This window comes from Lethenteron reissneri, chromosome 23 (genome assembly GCF_015708825.2).
Source record: "Lethenteron reissneri isolate LAM-NWPU_2019-01 chromosome 23, ASM1570882v1, whole genome shotgun sequence".
Taxonomy (NCBI): domain Eukaryota; kingdom Metazoa; phylum Chordata; class Hyperoartia; order Petromyzontiformes; family Petromyzontidae; genus Lethenteron; species Lethenteron reissneri.
Genome location: NC_083801.1, coordinates 10493766 through 10515213, shown reverse-complemented (window position 1 = coordinate 10515213; position 21448 = coordinate 10493766). Strand labels below are relative to the sequence as shown.

The window sequence follows — 21448 nt, the reverse complement described above, 5'->3', positions numbered from 1 at the left end:
ACGCGCCGTGACGTCACGCGACGAGCCGCGCGAGGTGTGACGTCACGGCGAAAGTGTGACTGGGGAGTGACGTCCGCCGTTTAAGTGACGTCATAGTGAAACGGAGACGTTTTCAGGACAGGTGTGTTTAACGCTTTGGTTTTTTTTCGGTAAAGTCACGTAGGATGCAACGCTTCCGTCTTCAGGTGGCACCGTCACAGCAAAATTACTGTAGCACTTGATTTAATTTACTTTAATTTTATTTTTTACCTACGTGACTTTACCGAAGAAAAAAAACACAAAGAGTATGGACCCTTGCAGTCACGAAAACTTCAAATCTAGAACAGGTGTGCTTTGTGTATTTGAGGAATATCGATGGAGCTGTAAAGCTTTTTTTTCACGGATGTCCAGTAGTTACAACAAATACAAAAAACACGATAGGCGTGCAAAGTATGGGAAAGTTAAACAAATCACTTTAACAAAAAAAAAATATCTTCAAAATAAATAAAGAGCTTAATCCGTATGTCTCAAACACCTCGAGGGTACTTCCCGACAAGGGAGAAAGGTGACATTTGGTACATAGGCAGCTTTTAGAACCCAAACAACAGGGACAATCTGAAAAATTCGAGACTTTTTCATTTTAAGACCCCCAAATCTCGATTTTAAGTGCCCCATAAACATATTTGTGCGTGTCATTCAGAAACCGTTGAAAATATAAGATTGCGGTTTTTTTTAAATTTTAAATAGAGCGGTACTCATTTGAGGCCTGAGTCGACCTAGGGGAGGCCCAGCACCGGTTCAGAGGTGACGTCACCGCGACGTTCCAGCCACCGTAATTACACGCAAGCACAACCATCGCCACCTACCGGCACACGAATGCCCACATTCAGGCTGGTGCCGATCCAATAAATAATACTGGTAGGAACCTCCTAGTTACACCAGCCCACAGGGGATTATTGTGTCCGTCCGTACGTCGTGATTCCAAAAATGGAAGGGGTGGGGCTGGGTGGGGAGGGAGGGGCTGGGTGGGGAGGGGCTGGGTGGGGAGGGGCTGGGTGGGGAGGGTGGGGAGGGCCTGGGTGGGGGGTGGAAGGGGTGGGGCTGGGTGGGAGGGGTGGGACTGGGTGGGGAGAGGCTGGTCACCCCGTGGTGCCCTTATAAAACTCAACGTTTAACCTACTCACGCCGGCTTGTGCCCGCCCTCACAGTCGGGCATATTTGCGGAATACACCACGCCGCCGTTGACCCTGGCCATTGACCGAGCAACCCAACGTTCCTACCAGCTCCCTCCGCAGGAATGTGTTTACTGCCTACCTGTTCAACCCCTCGCCGTATTACAGACCAATTCAGACCGAATTGGTCACACCGTGCCCTTATAAATATCAACGTTCATCCGACAGTCCCATCACAAGGGAGAAGCACAAACTAATGGACAAAATGAAACGGCTGCACGTAGTATGGACCCGAACACTCAATAAGAATACCGGTACACCGTATGGGTTGACAGGTATGCTATCGTTGATTGTGCCAGGTAAAGCCCACCCTCCCCTCCCCACCCAGCCTTCCCTCCCCACCCAGCCCCTCCCTGCACGACGGACGGACACAATAATCCCCTGTGGGCTGGTGTAACCAGGAGGTTCCTACCAGTAATAGTTTCAGTGTCACCAACAAACAAGTTCCGTGTTGAACTTTGCGAGCGAATTGACGTCGCTGGCACCACGTGCTGTTGTTTTGCGTGCCCCTAGCACGTGACGCCTGTCCCCGCCCTCTCAACCAATCAGCGATCGCAATTCGGCCTCCAGGCATGCCCCCCCCCCCATGTGCTGGAAGATTCGGTACAATTCGTCAACAATCACGGCCTTAAAAACGAGTAATATATCATCAGCGATGTTTCGGGCAATATCCCTTCAGGAGCACATAAGAAGGCCAGGCCTTCCTCACGCGGGAGTGTCGGTGGGGGGGTCACGTGACCCTCCGTGAGCGGAAGTGACGTCACTTGTTTGGGATTGAGGCTGGGAGGGAGGGAGGGTTGGAGAGCGGCGCGTGGTCTGCGCGCACGTGACCCCCGCACGTGACCGCCCGTCGCACGTGCGGAGCCGCGAGCCAATGAGGCGCCGAGACACCGGGCCGCTGGTGCGCGTTTCCGCGTGGCCGGCCATCTTACGTGGGGGGGTGGTAGAGGGGGAGGGGGGTAGTGGGGAGGTACTGGGGGGGGGTAGGGGAGGGGTAGGGGGGAGGTAGTGGGGAGGTAGTGGGGGGGGGTAGTGGGGGGGTAGTGGGGAGGTAGTGGGGGGGGGTAGTGGGGGGGGTAGGGAGGCGGGTAGTGGGGAGGTAGTGGGGGGGGTAGTGGGGGGAGTAGTGGGGGGGGGGATAGTGGGGGGGGGGGGTAGTGGGGGGTGGGGAGTAGTGGGGGGGCAGTGGGGGGGGTTGTGGAGGGGTATGGGGTGTTTGAGAGGAGGCCAAGTGGCGCACTGCGTGCGGAAGTGCCGCACTGTTGAACGCGACGAAGCCCCATGGCGTTTCTTTCGGCTCGTAGTAAAAACACATCCCAGCACATTGCATTGGTGGGGTGGATGTGAACTCCCTCGCCTTGGTGTGCAAGGAGGTCGTTTGGCTCTATACCGATCCCAACACTGACGCCTGCTGTATATTTGCGAGTCTGCACGTCTATCTCTCTACCCGTGGCCGCGTGGATTTTTCTCCGGGGTTCTCCGGTTCCCCACCACCCCCCACCACCCTCCACCACCACCCTCCACCACCCTCCACGTTTAAAATCAACATCCACGCGTTTGGCAGCATTCGTCTGCAATACATTTCAACACCATCATGCCACTTTCGTTGAGCTCATCATTTACGATAACCGGGTCACTTCTGCAAGCAAAAAAAAAAGAGCTATATAGCTCGGTGACCCTTACCTGTTCAAATAAACAACAACCACCTCGATTTGACAAACAATAGTTTATAGTTTAATAATCCAAAGCTTCTGCGCTTTCCCCGCAGTAATTTGGTCGCCCGAGTTTGGTGACGTCACGCGCGATCGAGGCGACCCCTGCGAGGTGGAGGGGGCAGGGGGGGGGGGCGGGGTCAGCCGCTGCGCCCACGTGACACCCGCTGGGCCAATGAGCGCGCGCGGGCCGGCAGTGCGGCTGCGGAACGCAAAGACGGCGGCGGCGGCAGCACGAAGCGGCGACGGCGACGTCTGAAGCAGCAGCGGCAGCGGCTGCAGCGGTGGGGGAAGAAGCGACAGCAGCTGAAGGCAGTAAAAGCAAGAGCAGAAGGCGCCTAGGGACATGGCGGCAGCGCGGGTCCCGTCCGCCCGCGAGGCGGGAGCTGCCGTGCAGTCGCCCGTCACGCTGCCCCCGGAGCCGCGCACAGGTGACGGTGACGACGACGACGAGGACGCTGGTGGTGGTGGGAGGGGGTGAAAGTGGTGGTGGTGGTGCATAGAGTTGTTGGCGGTGCATAGAGTTGTTGGTGAGGATTAGGGGGGCTGGTGGTGAGGGGGATGTGGGGTGAGAGAGAGGGGGGGGGGAATGTCGTAGAGAGCGGGGTTTGTTGGTGAGGGGGGTGAATGGTGAGGTGGGTTCACGTGTGTCGGTGGGTTGTGAGGGGGTGAAAGTGGTGGTGCATAGAGTTGATGGTGGTGCATAGAGTTATTGGTGAGGATTAGGGGGGCTGGTGGTGAGAGGATGTGGGGTGAGAGAGGGGGGGGGGGGCTCGTAGAGAGCGGGGTTTGTTGGTGAGGGGGGTGAGCAGTTTGGTGAGGGGGGTGAATGGTGAGAGAGGTTCACGTGTGTCGGTGGGGGGTGAGGGGGTGAAAGTGGTGGTGATGGTGGTGGTGCATAGAGTTGTTGGCGGTGCATGGAGTTGTTGGTGAGGTTTAGGGGGGCTTGTGGTGAGGGGGAGAGGATGTGGGATGAGAGAGAGAGAGAGGGGAGGTCGTAGAGAACAGGGTTTGTTGGTGAGGGGGGTGAATGGTGAGAGAGGTTCACGTGTGTCGGTGGGTGGTGAGGGGGTGAATGTTCAAGTTCATGTATTAGGTATAGCCCTGTGAGAATGATGAAGCATTTGGGTGAATGAGGTGAGTGGTGAGGTGAGTGTGGTAAGGTTTTGAGGGTGGCCAGGCTACATATGAATGCTGAGAGGGAGATGAGTGGTGAGGTTTCGAATCTAAAGACTTGGGGAATCCGATGAGCAATGAAGGTAAACGATTAGTTGCGAAGGTGAGAAGGTTGGTGAACGTGCAATAGGATGAGTGGTGAGGGCGTGAGTGGTGTGGCTATGAAGTGGTGAGAGGAGTGGTGTGTAGTGGAGGGGGGTGAGGGTTAGAGGGTGGTGAGATTGAGAGGATAGTGAGTGAAGAGAAAGTGCAAGGGGATGGTGGAGAGTTGAGGGTCTATTGTGAGGGGTTCAGTGGTGAGGATGGTGATGGTGCAGAAGGGTGAGGATGAGTGGGTCGTCCTTGGTGGGCAATGTGTAGAGGGTGAATAGGTTTTAAGTGGTGAGGGCGAATGTGGAGAGGTTGCGATAGGTGATGATGGAGGTGCTGGAGAGAGGGAATACCTGAAGGTGAGGATGCAGTGGTTGGTGAGTGGTAATGAGTGAGTGGTAAGTGTGGACATGGTGAGGATGAAGCCGAGTGACGAGGGGAGTGAATATTTGGTGGGTGTGTAGTGGTAAGGATTTGTTATGTAATGATATTAATGAGGACTGTGTGATGTTTATTGAGATGAATTGTTGGTGTACGAGTGATAAGTAATACGTTTTTTACTGGTGAACATTAACTCTATAAAGTCCGTGGTGTGTAGTAAGGGCTGCATTTTGCTGGAGACCATATTATTTCGTCTCAGCTCCAAGCTCATGCATGCATGCATTTCACCGCTCACACTTAACGACTGTGGTAAACACTGGTAATCTCATTTCCGTTTTTTGTTGGGATCCAATGTTATGAAAGTGCAGACCGGTGCAGCACTATAGTTTTATTCGCTCGCAAATTGATGGTTTGTGCGCCCCGTGTGGCACAAGTTTGTGTATGCCACCTGGCTACTGCTGCTACTGCCACTTTGTGCTGCACCGCATCCACAATGAGCTTACCGCAGGGAACAGCACCAGGACATGGTGATGGGGATATGATGGGGATTGTGGTGGTGGTGAGAATGTGATGGGTGTGTGGAGGTGGTGGTGAGAATGTGTTGGCTCTGGAGATGGTGGGGATGTTGACGGGTGGTATTGAGATGCTGCTGCAGAGGCTATGTTCATGGCAACAATTGCATTCATACCATGATATATTTTCTTAATATGACAATTCCAAATAGTACAGATTTAATTGAAAACTAATTTCTTTAGAACTGTTGTTTTATGTTTAGTTGTCCTTCCCCCGCACCTCCGATTGGCACGGTTGGCTACGTACTGTGAAAAAGTTATATTTTAAATATTTTCAAATATTTAAGTTCATCACTAAGATTGGAAGCTTTGGAATTTCCGATGCTTTATTTTGTTTAATGGGCGTTTCAAGATATAGCCACCTCTGATTTCATAAACTATAAAATGTTTTATAAAAAAAACATTTGTATATTTAAAAACAACATTTGCCAGTTGAAATCACACACAAACACACTAGCGAACTAGTGTGTGTGTGTGATAATTGTGCATAACAACCTGCACACAAGCACATTAACCCACAATTAAATTAGAGTCATGCATTTAATTGCATTAAAATTAGATACCCTTGGATGTTGGCCCATTGGCTGCGTCACGTGCCCTAACGACACAACATTTTAAACGTGTGACTGCGTATTTTTGCACACTGTACGTTGGAGATAACCAACTGAGCATTTTATTTGTATCACGATATTCACCAAAACGGTTCACTTTCAGATACGGAACGCCTTGATCAGGTCAGCGCTTTAATGGAGCGGCTTCGAGCCAAGCACTCTGTAGGGAGGCCATGGTCCGACACCTTCAAGCTTGTGCGGCAGGCCATGGTAAGGATCATCAGGTGATGGTGACCATCTTCTGACTATGGTGCTGGAAAACTTTGCCTTGCCTCTCTGGTCACTATGCTCTCACCAAGATGGCACATCCTTGAGGTTATCGGGAACTGCCTTTGCCACATCGAAAGTGGTGGAGTAATCTTAAGTTCCCACAATTTATAATATGGAAAATAACAAATCCCATTTGTATATTTAAGTGGAAGAAAAGGTTAACAAGAACTCTGGACACAAATTTCAACCAGTATTGTCATTCATTGGCATTAGTGAATTCATTCCCTGTGAATGGGGCCAAAGGCAGGTGGCTCAGGATGGTTTTGGGTCTGCAAAATTTTGCACACACTTGATCATTATGATAAGTTGATCAAATATGTTGCTTGATACCAGCTTATTGCATATATTTTATATATTTAAAATAGAATGTTTGAATTTGAAAACAAAACTAGTGCCAGTCATGGAAGAATAGATCACTTTTCCTGAACACCTGGCAGCTCATTAGAGCTCAGTCACGCAAAGACATTCAACCTGAAGCTGCTTGAGTCAATAGTGTTACATTACAATTTGCAGCCAAGCAGACGTGTGTTTGTGTATCCAAGTGTTATTTTGTGCTTTGTTGTATCTTATGTGAGAATGTGTACATGTTTGTAAGGAGCCAAAGACAGCTGGAGGTGGTGCTGGTCACATCACCCACTCTTGTTCTGTGCCGGCCTTCATAGGTGCTCGTTAACAGCACTTGCTCCCAGTCCCCTATGTAGGATATACGAAGGATCTTATATTTCAGCGTGTATACTGTATGTGTAGGTGGAGCGGTAGCCTAGTGATCTGAGTTTGATTCCCACTCATGACCAACATCAGTAGAGAATTTCTCCTTTGGTGCGGTATGTAGAACATCAGCACTTGGGAGAAAAAGGTGGGCGGGCATGGTCTTGGTCACACCACCCCCTATTAACAGCCTGTGTAGGACATATATAATATGCACAGGTGCTTGCTAATAGCCCTTGCCCCAGCAGTCTGTTAAAACTATATGGGGGATTTGTGTTTCAGGAGAAGCGCATGATGCCGGAGTCAGGAGGTCATCAGCGTCTCCTACACTGTCTGGAGACCATCCAGAAGGTGATCAAAGGTAATCAACTCTGCCACAGTTTTCTTATTTTTACACTGCATTTGGTATGAGATGCATATCAGATGGTAAATTTTTGTTATATAAACTCATTAAAATACAGTAAAATCTCTTGAAACAGACTGCAGCAGGGCATCATTTGGGGTAAAGCAGAAGGCTTCCGAAAATACACGTATAAATATTTCACGAATAAACCAAGAAGCTCCGACACGAATGCTGTTTGCTTGCTAATTAAGCTGTGAGCGGTAGATTATGGTGTGCATGTGCACTCGTGGTTCCAAATCTAGACACTGTAATTAAATGTTATGTAAAATTAGGTCAACCTGTTCCCTTGAAAATCATGTCCTGCTCGTTGCCCCCTTGTTTTTGACATACATTATTTTATATGTTACAAATTAAGTTTTTTCCAGCCCGTCAGAAAAATCTCCTCGGTGTTCTGTACCGAGTGAACCCCTCAGCCTTCCTGTCCTTCGTTGTGATGGTGACTCAGATGAATCTATACTGTAGTGATTATTTAGCCTTATTAAGTTAGAAGTATTACATTATATATAGGTAAGTATTTTTAAGTGGTAATTGAATGTCTTCATTACATAACATTTTTATACAAATTTAGTGATGAATTATAATTATTTGCAGTATTCCCAACATCCCTCATAATCGAAAAGACTTGCCCAATTAGTCCGGCTTCAAAAGGTTTTACTGTTATTCTAAAACTAAATTGTAACGTAAACACTTCAAAAAGTCATCCATATCGTCAATGACAATAAATATTTACTCTTCATTCCCAAAAAATTAGAAAATCTAGATAAGCCAGGTCATTGTGACTTTTTTTGTTTAAGGGGTTTTCCTGACCATTTGACCACCCCTTGTATATTTACACACATTGCAACATAACTGATTCCCCATGGCATTTTGGGTACTAGTTAGTTACTATCCGATACAGTTATGTATTTTTCCCGATAGATAATTGTCACAAATACACTCTTTGGCTCTTTCGGTAATTCACGTAGAAAGAAATTAAATTAAATAATAGAATACGATGTTTCGATTGCAACACAAGCAACCATCATCAGGTACAAATGAATGAGAAAACAAACATAGTAAACTTAGAAATATAATGCAATACAACAAACACAGAGAATCGGCCAACACAACAGTCAACACCCCACCTGGTTGATTACGTTCTTCCAAAGATTGCTAAATTTGAGAAAGAGACAAAACATAGACACGGAGACACACAGACAGACACACAAGCAGAGAGAGACTCACACAGAGACAATAATTTAATTTCTTTCTACGTGACTTTACCGAAAGAACCAAAGTGTAATTCCTGCAGTCACAAAAGCTTTGAATCTAGTTTGTCACAAATACAGTCAAATAAAATAAAACTCAAACACGAGCACTAGAACAGAAAATGTATTGTCACAAAGTCATTTATGAAAATCCTTGCAATTTTCACAATATGAGATTATGTTTATTTATTTCAAACAGGTTCTGAGTTAAGAATGTAATAATTCACCCATTGCACATAATTTATAGTGGTATACATTTGGAGAAGTTACTTCGAAGTAAACAAGATTCTAAATAATCAATTATGTAATTCAATGTACGTATCAATAATGTAAGACTATATTAATTGTTATGTCCTTATTTATGAATGCTTGTTAATGTAAATTTGATGATGGTGCAAGCTTTAAAACGACGCTGCATCTTGTGCGTGTGCAGTGAACTCCCTCCCAGGAATGGTGGATCGTCTGGAGGCTTTGGCCAAGCACAACGGGTGAGTGGGGGTGTGAAATATGGTGATAACAAGCACATTTGCAGTATTTTTAGATTCAGTGCACTGTAGTGATTGCAATTAAACTACAGTTTTTCATGATAGCTGCATTTATGGTCTATATAATATGCATGAAAAAGAGGAAATGATTAATCTTACTGAATTAACTGCTGAGACTGTTATATGTTTATTACAGTTATGAAAGGAATGGCACTGGCTTCAGCTGTCCTCTTTAGCACAGTTTAATGAAAACACTCAGCATTGCCAGTTATATATGCTTTGTGTGTATTGCTGTGAACATCCACATGCATCGTTCTTTTTTAGGCAAGTAGGTTTGTGTGTACATCCTTGTCGTGTGAATGTGAACATTTGCATATACACTTTTTTGCATGTCATTTTCATTGGTAAAATGCACACGTTTTGAAAACGTTACGGGCTTCATGGGCTTATTTATCGAGTTATTTTGTTACATATATTTTACACAATGCCATCCGATGCCCCTGCACACCCTTGCAAAGGATTATCCACGTGCAAGATTTTATTATATATATTTTTAGATTTCTGCCTGCGTTTTGTTGTATTGGCTGTACCTTGGGAATATTAAATGACTTGAAGAAAAATCCACTGAGGAGGCTGTTATCAGTTCAAATTTTCATTCTCTATACCCATGTTTTTTTAGCATTTTTCTTTTTCACCATTCCAGGTAGAGCCATGATATATAGCATAACAATATCCCTGACAGAGAAACATTCTTCCCTCTACAACACCAGCTTTTGGACATTTCTCCAATACATCCTATCCTGACTGGAATATGAATGCATTGCTGTTTTCGTGAAGGCCACTGACCACGTAGGGTCCTAATTTACTTGTTGCTTCATGTTCTTTCTCATCTGATTATCTCTGCAATGAAAACGTTGCAGGGATTCAATTAAAAATAATGGGGCAAATGTGAATCTGGCTCCTGATATTGTATGCGTCATTATTCATAAAGGAATTTAACTTATTGATGGGTAGTTCATGAAAAATGTTTAGCATAATGTACACGACATAATCATGGGTACACAGGAGCATTCATTGATGGGCCTATGAAGGTGAGCTCACTAAAAAAATATTTAGAATATAACAATACAAGCTCGTGGAAATGTTTTGATATTGAACAACATGTACCTCAAGGCATAGACATCTCCTTAAGGGTGGCCTCTGTGATGTGTGCGACACAGACTGGCGTCCCACCTCGGCCCCACAGGAAAAGAGTGCTATATCACTTCGGACATGTTCTACCTGGAGGTGCAGATGGAACCGTCTGGCGTTGTGAGCGATGTGAGGGTCGCCCATCATGGTGAAATCAACCCTGCCGTGAGTTTCCTCTCAGCCTCTGGCCGTTTGTTCAGTGTTTCTCATCCCGAGTGAATTCGACAACCAGTAAGCGACATGGGTCTTGTACCAGCAGTTCAGTAGAATGCACCTCTCCTGCCAATTGACATGAACCCTGTGTGTTTCTTTGTAATGGATTTCTTAAAAAATACTATGCCCTTTAGCCTTGAATGCCTCATGAATTCTCAAGACCTTTTGTCTTTTGTTGTGCTCTATTTTTTCTATTTCTTTCTCACGGTTTTGAAGAGTCCTGTGCATTTTGTCTTTTGTTGGGAATTTTTTTTTTTTCTCTCTTCAACTTATTAATAGTGGCTTTAGATAACTTGTTCTGAATTAACTTTTTTGCTTTTCCATCTCAATTTCAATGCACTGTATTGAAATGTTAGTTATTTAAATATCGATAGTGGTGACATCGATTTCATCATTTTGCTCTGGAGATTGAAATCTCTTGCTTGAAGCCAGTCGAAATTCTCTGACCCCCAAAACTAGATTTCTGATGTCAGCTGTCTTGTTTTTGTTCTCCTGTCGTTCTCACTTCTAATTCTCCTAGAACTTTCTGCTGCTTTTTCGACCACTCTATCCTCCTTGAGCACCTCCATAACGATGTCGGTGTCGCCAGCACACTTCTCTCTTGATATCACTTTTACCCCTCAAGCTGCTCTTTATGTTTACAAACAAGTACTGTTCTTCTCTCGGTTAACCCATGTGCTCTGGTGGCTCACGAGGTTCCATCTTCAGCCTCCTGCTCTTCCCAATATTTTCTCACGAATCTTTGGAATTAATCTGTAGTTTACATGTTGACAAATGTTTCAATGCTGATGACACCCAGCTTTATACGAACATTTAATGCATGAACCCGACCTCGGTGTCCACTTTTGCATATTTTTGACATGGTCTTATCTTGAATTGGTTGTAATTTCCTCCAGCCAGCTGTTGCCAAAAATGAAGTAACCCATAGGCTAAAGTCAACTCTCAACGTAAAGATGCCACTTTGAGTATAATAATACTCGTACAACAATAATCATCCAACTGTTATAGTAATACTTGACTCACAGTTGACCGCTGAATCTAAATATAATAGAGTGCTATTCGAATTGCATATTCCCAAATTGCCTTGAATGCGCCCAACCTTGTCGGATATCAGAAGCTAAGCAGGAAACGAGTAAGGATGATAGATGACCACCATGCGTACACACATGGTCATAGGGTTTTTCAGGGCTACGTGGTGGGCAGCAGAGGGTAGTGTAGAAAAAAAAGTCAAGTGTTATACATCTGTGCTCCCCCCCCCCGCCCTCCTTCATCAACCCGCATGAACCAATATGGTGACGTGTGGTCACAACTCCCATGACCCCCGCAGCTTGGGGAGACTCGCCCAGCAGTGGATTGACAAAAGGGCTGTACACATACACTCCTAGAATGACTACAATTATACTCTTGCATGTGGGAGTATATCCAGGAGCTAAATGTCAATGGCGAGGTCTAATAGCCATGTGAGGGCTTCAGAAAATAATTTGTAGTTTTGCTATTCCTTCCATTGAAGGAGAGAAAACTGCAGGGGTTTAATATAGCCTGTAGTGCCTCTGCAACAGAGGAATAGCAAACTACATGAATAGTAAATAATTGTGATAGGAATTACTGTACACAGCACTGCTATAATAGTGAACTCACGTTTATTTGGCGTAATGGGGAAGAGGAGTGCCCGGATAATGAAAAACATCTAAGTGAGGCTTTAAAACAAATGTATTGCTCAAGTGTATATAATCGGGATGAAGATTTTGATTGTGTTGTCTGTTTTTATTGATTCTTGAAGTAATCAGTTGATTTTGTACAGTTATCTGTTTACTTGTGGAAATATTAAGTCACGTGGGCACTGGGTTCCTGACCCCAGATGAGTGAGGAACAGCTTAGTTAAACCAGCGTGCATAGAAAATGTGTTTTCTTTTTATTTGCGCAAGACGGCTAATTGGCAACGCGGAGAATCCACCCATGGTTAATGAAACCTAACTATACTTCCTACTTCAGTTGTAGCTGAAGTATAGTTATATTATTATTTTTTCTTTTGATAAACAAACTGTTACATAAAGTGCTAGATTTTCTACTGTATACAGTCTTGTAACTGTCGAAAGCTCGGAAGCTGTGCTATGTTAATTAGTTTACATTTTTTGATTCCCAAACGATTCTTGAACAAACTTCATTTATATTGCTTCATATTGAAGATATACAAACCTTTAATGTATATTAGTGCTGAGATTTATATGCACATTTTCTAAACATTAAAAATATGTAGATTCTAAAGAACCCAACTTTCTGTACTACCATCTACTGGCCATCGTTTAGTCTTTAAATGCTAACAATCATGATGACCGCAATTTTATAATTTTTTAAAAGTGATTTCAAAGTTGCTCATTTGTGTGCTCTTGTAAGGAACATGATGAGCTTTTAAAACTCTTAAACGCATACTGTATGTTGACAGAAGTAGTTAATGTGGAGCTGCAGCACAGACAATGTTGGCATTTTACATTTTACAATAAGCTTGATATATTTGCCAATCATGAGGATTGACGGAGTGATAAAGAAGTCTCACCATGTTTATAAAGTACTGTACTGGGGAAAAAAAGTAGAGCAATTCCATTTGTCACTGTCTCCAGTTTCCATAGCAGTGAGCTATGCAGGGGCATCGTAATTAGATTAATATTCTTCATGAAATAATGAACAGATTCCTAGGTTTATTAAATTGGGTTGTATTTCCGAAACAAAAGTATTTGGTGTGCACATGTGTAATAAACTGTTAATCCCTCTGACATTGAAACAATTTACTTCCACATGGTATAGTCGTACAAAATAAACTCTCATGGCTAACTGCTTAATCCGTAGATTTGACATTGTATGCATTGTGTTAGAAGGGCCAATGCTGATGTTGACATTTTGTTTGTGTTTTTTAGAGTTGTCCAGAGCTGACACAAATACTGAGGTAAGCAGGTTATTGAATGCAGCTGTAGCTCGCAGTAATGTTGGTTTCTACAGTTCCGATGTTAACGGTATAATTATTTTTCGAAAGAGTATATTGAGGTCATGGAACCCTTTAAAAAATGTTTTAAATCAGTATCAATTCCACAAATTTAATACAAACAATATTTACATCTTACACTGGTGCTTTCATCTGTCAGTAAAAAAAAAAAACATTTATATTATGCCATAAATGTTCTACATTTGTCACAACATGTTTATTCCTATGCTAAAAACCGCACCAATGTCTTTTTGGGAACTTAAGTAAATGTATTGCGTCTACCCAGGTTATTAAGTTGTCCACCAAATACGTTCTTCATTGCATGTAATCGATCATTGATGTCAAAGTTCTACAGGTGTCTCAGCACTTGGCAGTGCTGCAAGAGATGCTGGCAGGCGCACCCCACATTACATTACATGTGATTAGCCTTGCGCGGCTTGTTCACACTCGGACATTGTTAGCTTGTGCTCGCTGATGCGTCACGTGTGCTGCAATGTGTTTTCATAGCGCCCATAATAGAGCTCTTGAATTGTTTATTAAACAGATGACCGTCTTTCGAGTGCATGGACATGATTGGCCGTCGTATAATAATCAGCCAGTTGCACGCACAAAACTGCTTCCAGCTGAAAATGTTTCAGGAAATTTGAAACGACTGTAAACTGTGACATCACAGCACATGATGGAGTCTGCAGCTGGTATATAGACACATTGGTTTCAGTTAATTTCTTGACATTTTAATCATGATTAAGCTGTCATGTTCACTGGCAAATCCAGTGCATGCTAGGACATTTAGTATCATTAGGTGCAATGCTTTAAAGTAGTGTATAAGTACGAGCATTATTCGAAACTAAATGAATGTTACTTGAGAAGGAAAACAAGAATAATATTGTTTTTTGTATGTCACTGTTCATTTAGAGATTGGAATGGAGCTTAATGATCACATTGCACTGTGGTGAGGCTCACTTTTGATGCTGCTGTTGTCTAGAGAAGGGAATTTGGAGGAGTTCTCCAAGCATTTGGAGGGGCTGGCAAGCCTCTACAAGCTGCCAGGAGACAGGTACTTGCACTCCACTGTTCAAGTGCTCCATTACTCCAGCATGATTGAGAGGGGGAGCCAGCCATTAAGGTTTTCTGGGGATGTGGAGCTTTTCCATGTCTGGCAAAAACCACTCAAGGGGCCCGGCAGTGTTGAATTAGCCTCAACAAGAGGTGGCTTAGGGGGCCCAATGTATATTAGAGTACCATGTCATTCATGTAGCACAGGCGTGACATTACTGGTGTAAGTTAATTGAGATTGTTAATTAATCAAGATCTTTGTGAAAGATAAAATACAATAAACAGATGGTGTACCATGAAACACGAGGTTCTGCTGCCAAAATGAGTTAGACAGTAAAAGTGCATCGCATCATAGCTAGAAGCTGATTACAAATGCGAAATAGAATTTAGTGGTGAAAAATGGCATAATTTGGACATAAGCACACCCCTTGAGTGCAAGTCGAGATTTGCTTACATCAAAGTGTGTTTGTATCAGAAGTTGCCCTCTGTCTCCCCCCTCCTGGTATCATGTGAGAATGTGTTTCCTATACTAAAACTGTTTTAATATTGAGGTGTGCTCATCTAGTTTCTACAGTCCCTTGGTCATGTCGAGAAGATGTGTCAAGGTGTGAATTCCTTGGCCCTACATTGGTACGAATTTGGCAGAAACTGCTAAATGGATAAAGTATGACATTGAGGCTATGCATTCTAGAATCAGTTTTCATTCTTGCTGATTTGCCATGGGATTGGGGAACGCGCACCAGGGCTCAGTGTTAGTTCATTGGCTGTAAGAGTGGCCCTGGCACACGGTCTAATTTGCTTGTGCCTCTTTCCAGAGAGATAAGCCGTCTGAAATATGGTCTGTGTTTGTTTTCTGTAGCAAGCTGAAAACAAAGGTGTACCTTGCCCTACAGTCCTTGGAGATGGACCTGGCCAAGATGGCTCAGATGCACAGGTTAGGATTGTGCCAAGTGCGGTGATGCAAGGGTCTTTACGTCAACGGATTTATGTTTTGTTATTCCACATACTGGTCTATGGCCAAAAATAAATGTTGGTCTAATGTTACTACCATCAAAATTTAAAGAGAAAGTTATTTATATGGAGCATTCACAGTGACGGCTATTGTGTGGTGTTTATGCTTGGTAACAGGGCAGCCACCAATGTGAGCGTAGAGGAAGTGATTCTGCAAGGCGTGGTGGGGTACGTCAGCCCTCGCATGGGAGGTAGGATGCTCGCAACCTGAACAGCTCTTACTGTTAAAGTTGTCGCACAGAAATAAGTGATGTAGAGAGTATTAATTTATTTTACAGATGTATTAGTATGTTTTACACTGTCTGGCTTTTGCTAATGTGGGTTGGCTAATGCATTGGTTTCCGTTCTGTATGACCTTGCAGGCCACCTTATGACCCTCAAATACTTTGTCTCGCCATACGACCTGCTGGATGAGAAGACAAAATCCACTGTTACGTTAAACGATAACAATGGTAACCTGCACATCAAGGGACAGCACTGTTACAGAATACAATTTCAACAGCCATACCAGACTGCTACTTGTGACAGCTATATTTATTGTGCATGCATTTAATTATATTATCAATGCAAGATGTATGTTTGTTTTATTAAAAAAACCTGTTTTGGAGTTATCATAACAATCTAAGTAGGCCAATTGGAATTGATGCAGGATAGATACACAGTTCACAACTAATGCCCGACACATGTACTGCACTAAACATCAACAGAGGTGTACGAGTGTCACATCTCATGTGGAGGTCATTGTAGATGTTCGGGGTGTTACCTTCACCTCCGTGCCCATGAATACGCATGTGGCATAAATATTTGATCAACGTCCAGTGGCCACTGCTGTAATCTCACTTTGAGCCTACTCGCCCCTCCCTTGCACGCTCAGTGCCTCGTTTACTAGGCATGAATGCGCACGTGATGATCGAAGCGGCTGCAGGGCCATTCAAGCTGCCCATCGCGCCTCTCATCGCTGGCACCCACCCTATAGACGGCACCGGGTGAGTCTGCTCTGGGTCAGTGTTTGCTGGGCGTTATTGAGTTGCAGCTTAAGGTTTGATGACTTGGAAAGAAATATAGCGTTTCCTGGACCCAGCTTGGAATCCGACACTCGAGAGCATGATACACGTGTTCATGTTACAGCACAGTAAATGAGCGGAAAAGAAAACTCCCATCTGCCATAATTGCAAATATTTAGACCAAATGCACCATATAAAAGAATTAAAAACGTGTCGATGTACCTAAATAAATATCTGATCACTGTATATTGATTCCATGTTGTAATTTGTATCAGAATCATAGACTGATAAGGGTATTTAAACAAGAGCTAAAAAGTGCACGACAAAATGTCGAGAATTACTCTGAGAGACAGAAAGGGGAACACATCGATCAGCGAAAAAATGCATGCTTGGGACATATTAAGGGGCCATCCATTTAGTACGTACGCATGGAGGGGGGGGGGGGTGAAGCCTCGATAATAATTTGTCTACATTGGCCTTCAAATTAGTTAGTCCGGCGGTGGACTATCTGTTTGCTTAAACACGTTAATATTAATTATTAATCCTTGATCGTTTCTGCCCGCATGGATTAAATAACGGCCGTTCTTTCGGATTCGGGGGGGATGCGTCAAGCTGTACGTACGCAGGTGGGGGGGTGGGGTGTAAAAAGTACGCGTGCGTACAGGGAGGGGGGCAGTGGTCAAGTTTTGACAAATTTTTGCGTTCGTACTAAATGGATGTCCCCTAACTGTTCAGAAAAGTAAGTTGTGCTTGGACAGAACATCGGTGGTTGAGACTTCATAACAGTGGCAGCTGTCAGAGGGAAAGTCCCTGATATGACCTCCACCATGGAGATGTATGGATGTTGGACTTCTTTCGCACCAGTACATAGCCAACCATGCTAATCGTGTGCAGGAGCTGGATTGTTGCATGGTATAATTTGGATTGTGGGATGGTGACGGCGTGGAAAGATCTTTCTTCAGCAGTGGAAAGATTGACCCGAATGATAGGTTATAACAAAGTAATATCTCTATCTTGTCATAATTATCTAGGGTTGCGACGCAAGTGCTTCTTAAACGGATATCATAAAACCAACATAGTATTTGAAGTTCATGACTTCGGAGCTATATTTTGTTTTGCAATGTTTTCTATAGGAATGTGCAGTGGTGATGCATAGAATGCACAGAGCATTGCAGTTTTGGTGACATACGGGAGTGTGTGCAGTTCAGTCATGCAACCATAGCAACCAACAGAAACAATGTTAGTAAAATATAGAGAAATGTCACATTGAACTTCACATGAGTATCATCATGAATTCTTACGCTCCGTGTTATCATTTAGTATGCGAGAACAAAAACATCACTCACGGTGACATTTTAAAGAAGACTCAAGAATCAGCCACACTCTTGACGCCTCGTGATGTGTTGTGGCTTTGCTTTGGAATGCCATCTTCAAAGTGACATCTGCTCGACTTGAGTGAATGCTCATTAATCAGCGAGTGTTTTTCCTCTCCCAGTATGCCGTCCTTCTCCGCCATCTCAAATGCAAACAGCATCGATCTACCGGCTTGCTTCTACCTCAAGTTCCCACAGCCCCTGCCTTTGTCTGACACGGCCATGCAGCAGATCCAAACCAAAACAGGTGCAGTTGAAATGCACATCTTAGTCATGAAGGATTGGTTCACGTCAGTATCGTGTTGTTTTTATTTCCACTGTTGTGTTTACATTTTATACCTCAAATGTACAACAATACCACATTGCCAGTTATATTCAGTTATCTTAATTTGATTTTTTCATATCCATAAAGAGTGATATATTTATGCAGGTTTATGGTCAGGAGTGAGCGCAATGGTTCACGTACTGTACTTTGATCCCAATGACTTGGATTCCATTCCTGGCTGTGCACAATCGCAGTGGTAATTGTCGTCTAAAAGTGGCATGAGCCGGCACAAGCTTTCCTCTGCCGAAAACAAGTACCCTTTGCAGTGTGTAAACATCAGCATTATGGAGACAAAAGGCTAGGCATTGGGCTGCCTTTCTCTCTAACAGGTGCTCATTAATACCACGTTTACACGGACAGCCTACTCCAGTCAGCTTGAGTGTACTTCAACTTAGCCTTACCTTAAGGTAGCCTAAACTTGAGTTGGTTAAAACAAGTGATTTCCTGAGTTATTTGAGTTATAACATGAGTTGGGAAGATCTTTCCCAGTAATGTTTGTGAGGAGTAAAAGTCCAAGCTCACGTTGCTGATACAATTAAGTATTTAATTCTACATGTTAAATTAAATGCATCTATAAATGCACCTTTTCCGACGAGATTTCAACTCGGTGAGCTGGGCTCCGCGCCTCTGAGTCGCCTTCAAGATTTTTTGTCCATTTGCAAAATTGTGCGACGTTATAAATCGTCTATTGTATGTTTCTGCCGCCGACAGAATTTTGTATTGACGCTTGGTGATATATTTCTGCTCGGCCCAAATTTTGATGTAGGAAATTCACATGAAGCAAAATCAGCCCAGAAAATTTGGACGCCAGGTTATATAATGGCAGCCAATTTGAGTTGACAAAAAATATGAAAACATGGCAATTTGAGTACATAGGTGAGTTCTGTGCCATCAACTTTTGCCCCAGTAATCTACAAGGCTCAACAGTGTGTTTTGTCTGTGCATGCTCATGCATCCCTTGTGTGTGTTATGTGCTTGTGGGTTCCTCATTGACAGGGATTCCTGTGACGCATGTGGATACGATGGGGCCTCTCTTTGAGCTCATCGGTCACTGCACACAAGGACAGACACCACCACCCCAACCGGGGTCTTCTACTGAACATGCAATGTACTACTGTGTGGTGGGTTCATGCCAGACCAATACATGTGATTGTCCATGTGTGCACACTGTGAAGCTATTTAAATTACTTGGGTTGGAGTCCAGCTGATGCATATCATTGGCTCAAAATGTGTTAATGAGTATCTGGTGTGTTGTGTAAGCATCAGCACTGCTGAGACACAGAGGTCTAAGATGTGGTGCTGAGCACAATGCCCATTGTGTGCCTATATGGGGACTTTATAGAGGCTTGCTTAACTTGAAGAATGTGAAGTATAACATGTGTTGTGAGAAATATAGCATTTAAATGTTACAAAAATGAGTTTGATTCCATTGAACTTTTGCCCTCCAAACTCATTTGGTGTGCACTTTAATGAGGGGAGATGCACACACACTGATGGCACGTTGTATGTGTGAGTGCACACTCATTGGTGTATACTTTATATGTGGTAAAAAAAGAGATTTGTGAAATAAGGAAACATTTTAAGTTTGGCTGAAAGTTCTTCCTCAGGACATCCTGTATAGATAAGCACAATAGCATACAAACAATGTAACATTTATCAGCACATGCAATAAATAATAAGATGACAGTGTTATTTTCTTTGACACAATTTACTTGCTTGGTTGACTCATTTCATCCTGGTGGTATCCAGCTGCTTCACTGCATGACTAAATACTTCCTTTACTATTATAGCTCCCCTTTGGAACTTCTTACATCTGACCTTTCTATTACCCAATTTAAATCAACAAGCTTGTCAATTCAATATTACATGAAATAATCTATAACTTACTATTCGTGCAAATTATATGCAAATGGATGCAGATGAAAAAACAAAACTGTAAATAAGACAAAAACCAAGATAAAACAAATTATTTAGTAAAAATATAAATATTTCATAATTGAATAAATTTGGACCCTAAATTGTGACCATTCCATGAATCACTGGGTTGATAAATTCTTATAAATTCCATTCACAAATAAACTTTGAGCACTTTTCCCATCCCTTCCTAGCACTAGGCCAATAGGCCAATCCCTTTTTAAAACGACGCCATGCAATCTGTGCGTGTGGCGAGCAGGTCCTTCCAGACCAACGGCACTGTTACTTCCTGAATAAGCGAGCAGTGCGGCAGGATGGGCGAGAGCTGGTGGGCACGCTCGTCAGACAGGTGCCCTTCTCGCACCCCAGCCACGTGCCGGCCGTGCTGGCGGCCGTGCGGCGCCAGCTCATCTACAACGCCTTGCTGGACAGCTGCATGCGCCGCTGCCTGCGCACTGGGATCACCGACGGTGAGAAGCATCCAGTTCAGCAGCAGGGGTGACCCTGCAGATGAGGCAGTGTAACAATGTGTAACCCTTCCACAAGTCGATGGCTTTGAGTTCACGGTTTTCGTCACCAATAATTGTTTTGCCCTCGGTGCATTGATAGTCTATTCAAGAATAAAAATACATGTGTATGTTTATATGGAACTTGTTTACCAATCCACTGCTGGATGAGGGCTTTCCTACACCATACGGGGTTGTTGGAGTAATTTGACCATACTTCACCATGCTTGTCAATGCAGGTTGGTAAATGCATTGAGCATAGACATTTGGAGTATGATACAGCGTAGCAATTTATCGTGCCTCCATAGCAATAAAATTAGTACTATTTGAGGGAAGTCATCTGTGATTGTCCTTAAGAGAGACGTTTTTATCACTTGCTGAGCACAGACGCAAAGGCTCAAATGTAAGTTGGCTAGCAACAAACAGCACTATGTTATTAATGAGAGTTATGTTTAACAGGCAAGGAAGATAACCTTATACTTTAATGAGTGGTATTCGAGTTGTAAGTCTTCGTCATTCTGCTGTAATCCAATCATTATTTTTACCTAAGTTGTATAAATATGGCTTTCACAATGTAAATAGCCAGGGTGTTGTAATATATTTTAAAATTGTGTTAAATAAGAGATGTTTACTCACATGAATGGGTTATTGAAATCTATAATTGAAAAACTTAACATTAAGCACACATAAAACCTATCTCAAGGCTCAATGGTGTGTTGGGGATTTAGGCTCGGAGTTTTACGACAAAGTGGCTCTTGTTAGTGTCGCGATGTGAGGAATAACAGATGCAACAAGTAATGGCTTGCACAGAAGTTTTGTGTCGTTTACATTTGCAGAACCAATAGTGAAGGTAACTTTAATTAAAATCACAGGTTCTGAAATTTCTGGATAGGCAGATGACGTGCGCAATGTGCCTGTTCAGGCTTGGGTGAGTGATTTGTGTGGATCCCGAAGCAGAGCTCTTATGAAAATGCCACAGAAGTGGCTTGAAGCACTCATAATCGCTTGAGCA

General features: G+C 43.6%; 1 protein-coding gene across 1 annotated transcript in view; it reads left to right on the top strand.

Moving 5' to 3' along the window:
* The first annotated feature begins 3086 nt into the window (after nt 1-3086).
* Nucleotides 3087-21448, top strand: part of MED1 (mediator complex subunit 1) — a 25529-nt gene continuing 7167 nt past the window's right edge. The window contains exons 1-14 of the mRNA XM_061557107.1: nt 3087-3354; nt 5857-5963; nt 7014-7092; nt 8815-8869; nt 10087-10222; nt 13183-13211; nt 14233-14304; nt 15163-15237; nt 15432-15505; nt 15677-15766; nt 16189-16300; nt 17814-17938; nt 19013-19137; nt 20190-20400. Of these exons, the coding sequence (XP_061413091.1) occupies nt 3270-3354; nt 5857-5963; nt 7014-7092; nt 8815-8869; nt 10087-10222; nt 13183-13211; nt 14233-14304; nt 15163-15237; nt 15432-15505; nt 15677-15766; nt 16189-16300; nt 17814-17938; nt 19013-19137; nt 20190-20400 (1375 nt within the window). The 5' untranslated portion in view covers nt 3087-3269. The remainder of the gene's footprint in view (nt 3355-5856; nt 5964-7013; nt 7093-8814; nt 8870-10086; nt 10223-13182; nt 13212-14232; nt 14305-15162; nt 15238-15431; nt 15506-15676; nt 15767-16188; nt 16301-17813; nt 17939-19012; nt 19138-20189; nt 20401-21448) is intronic.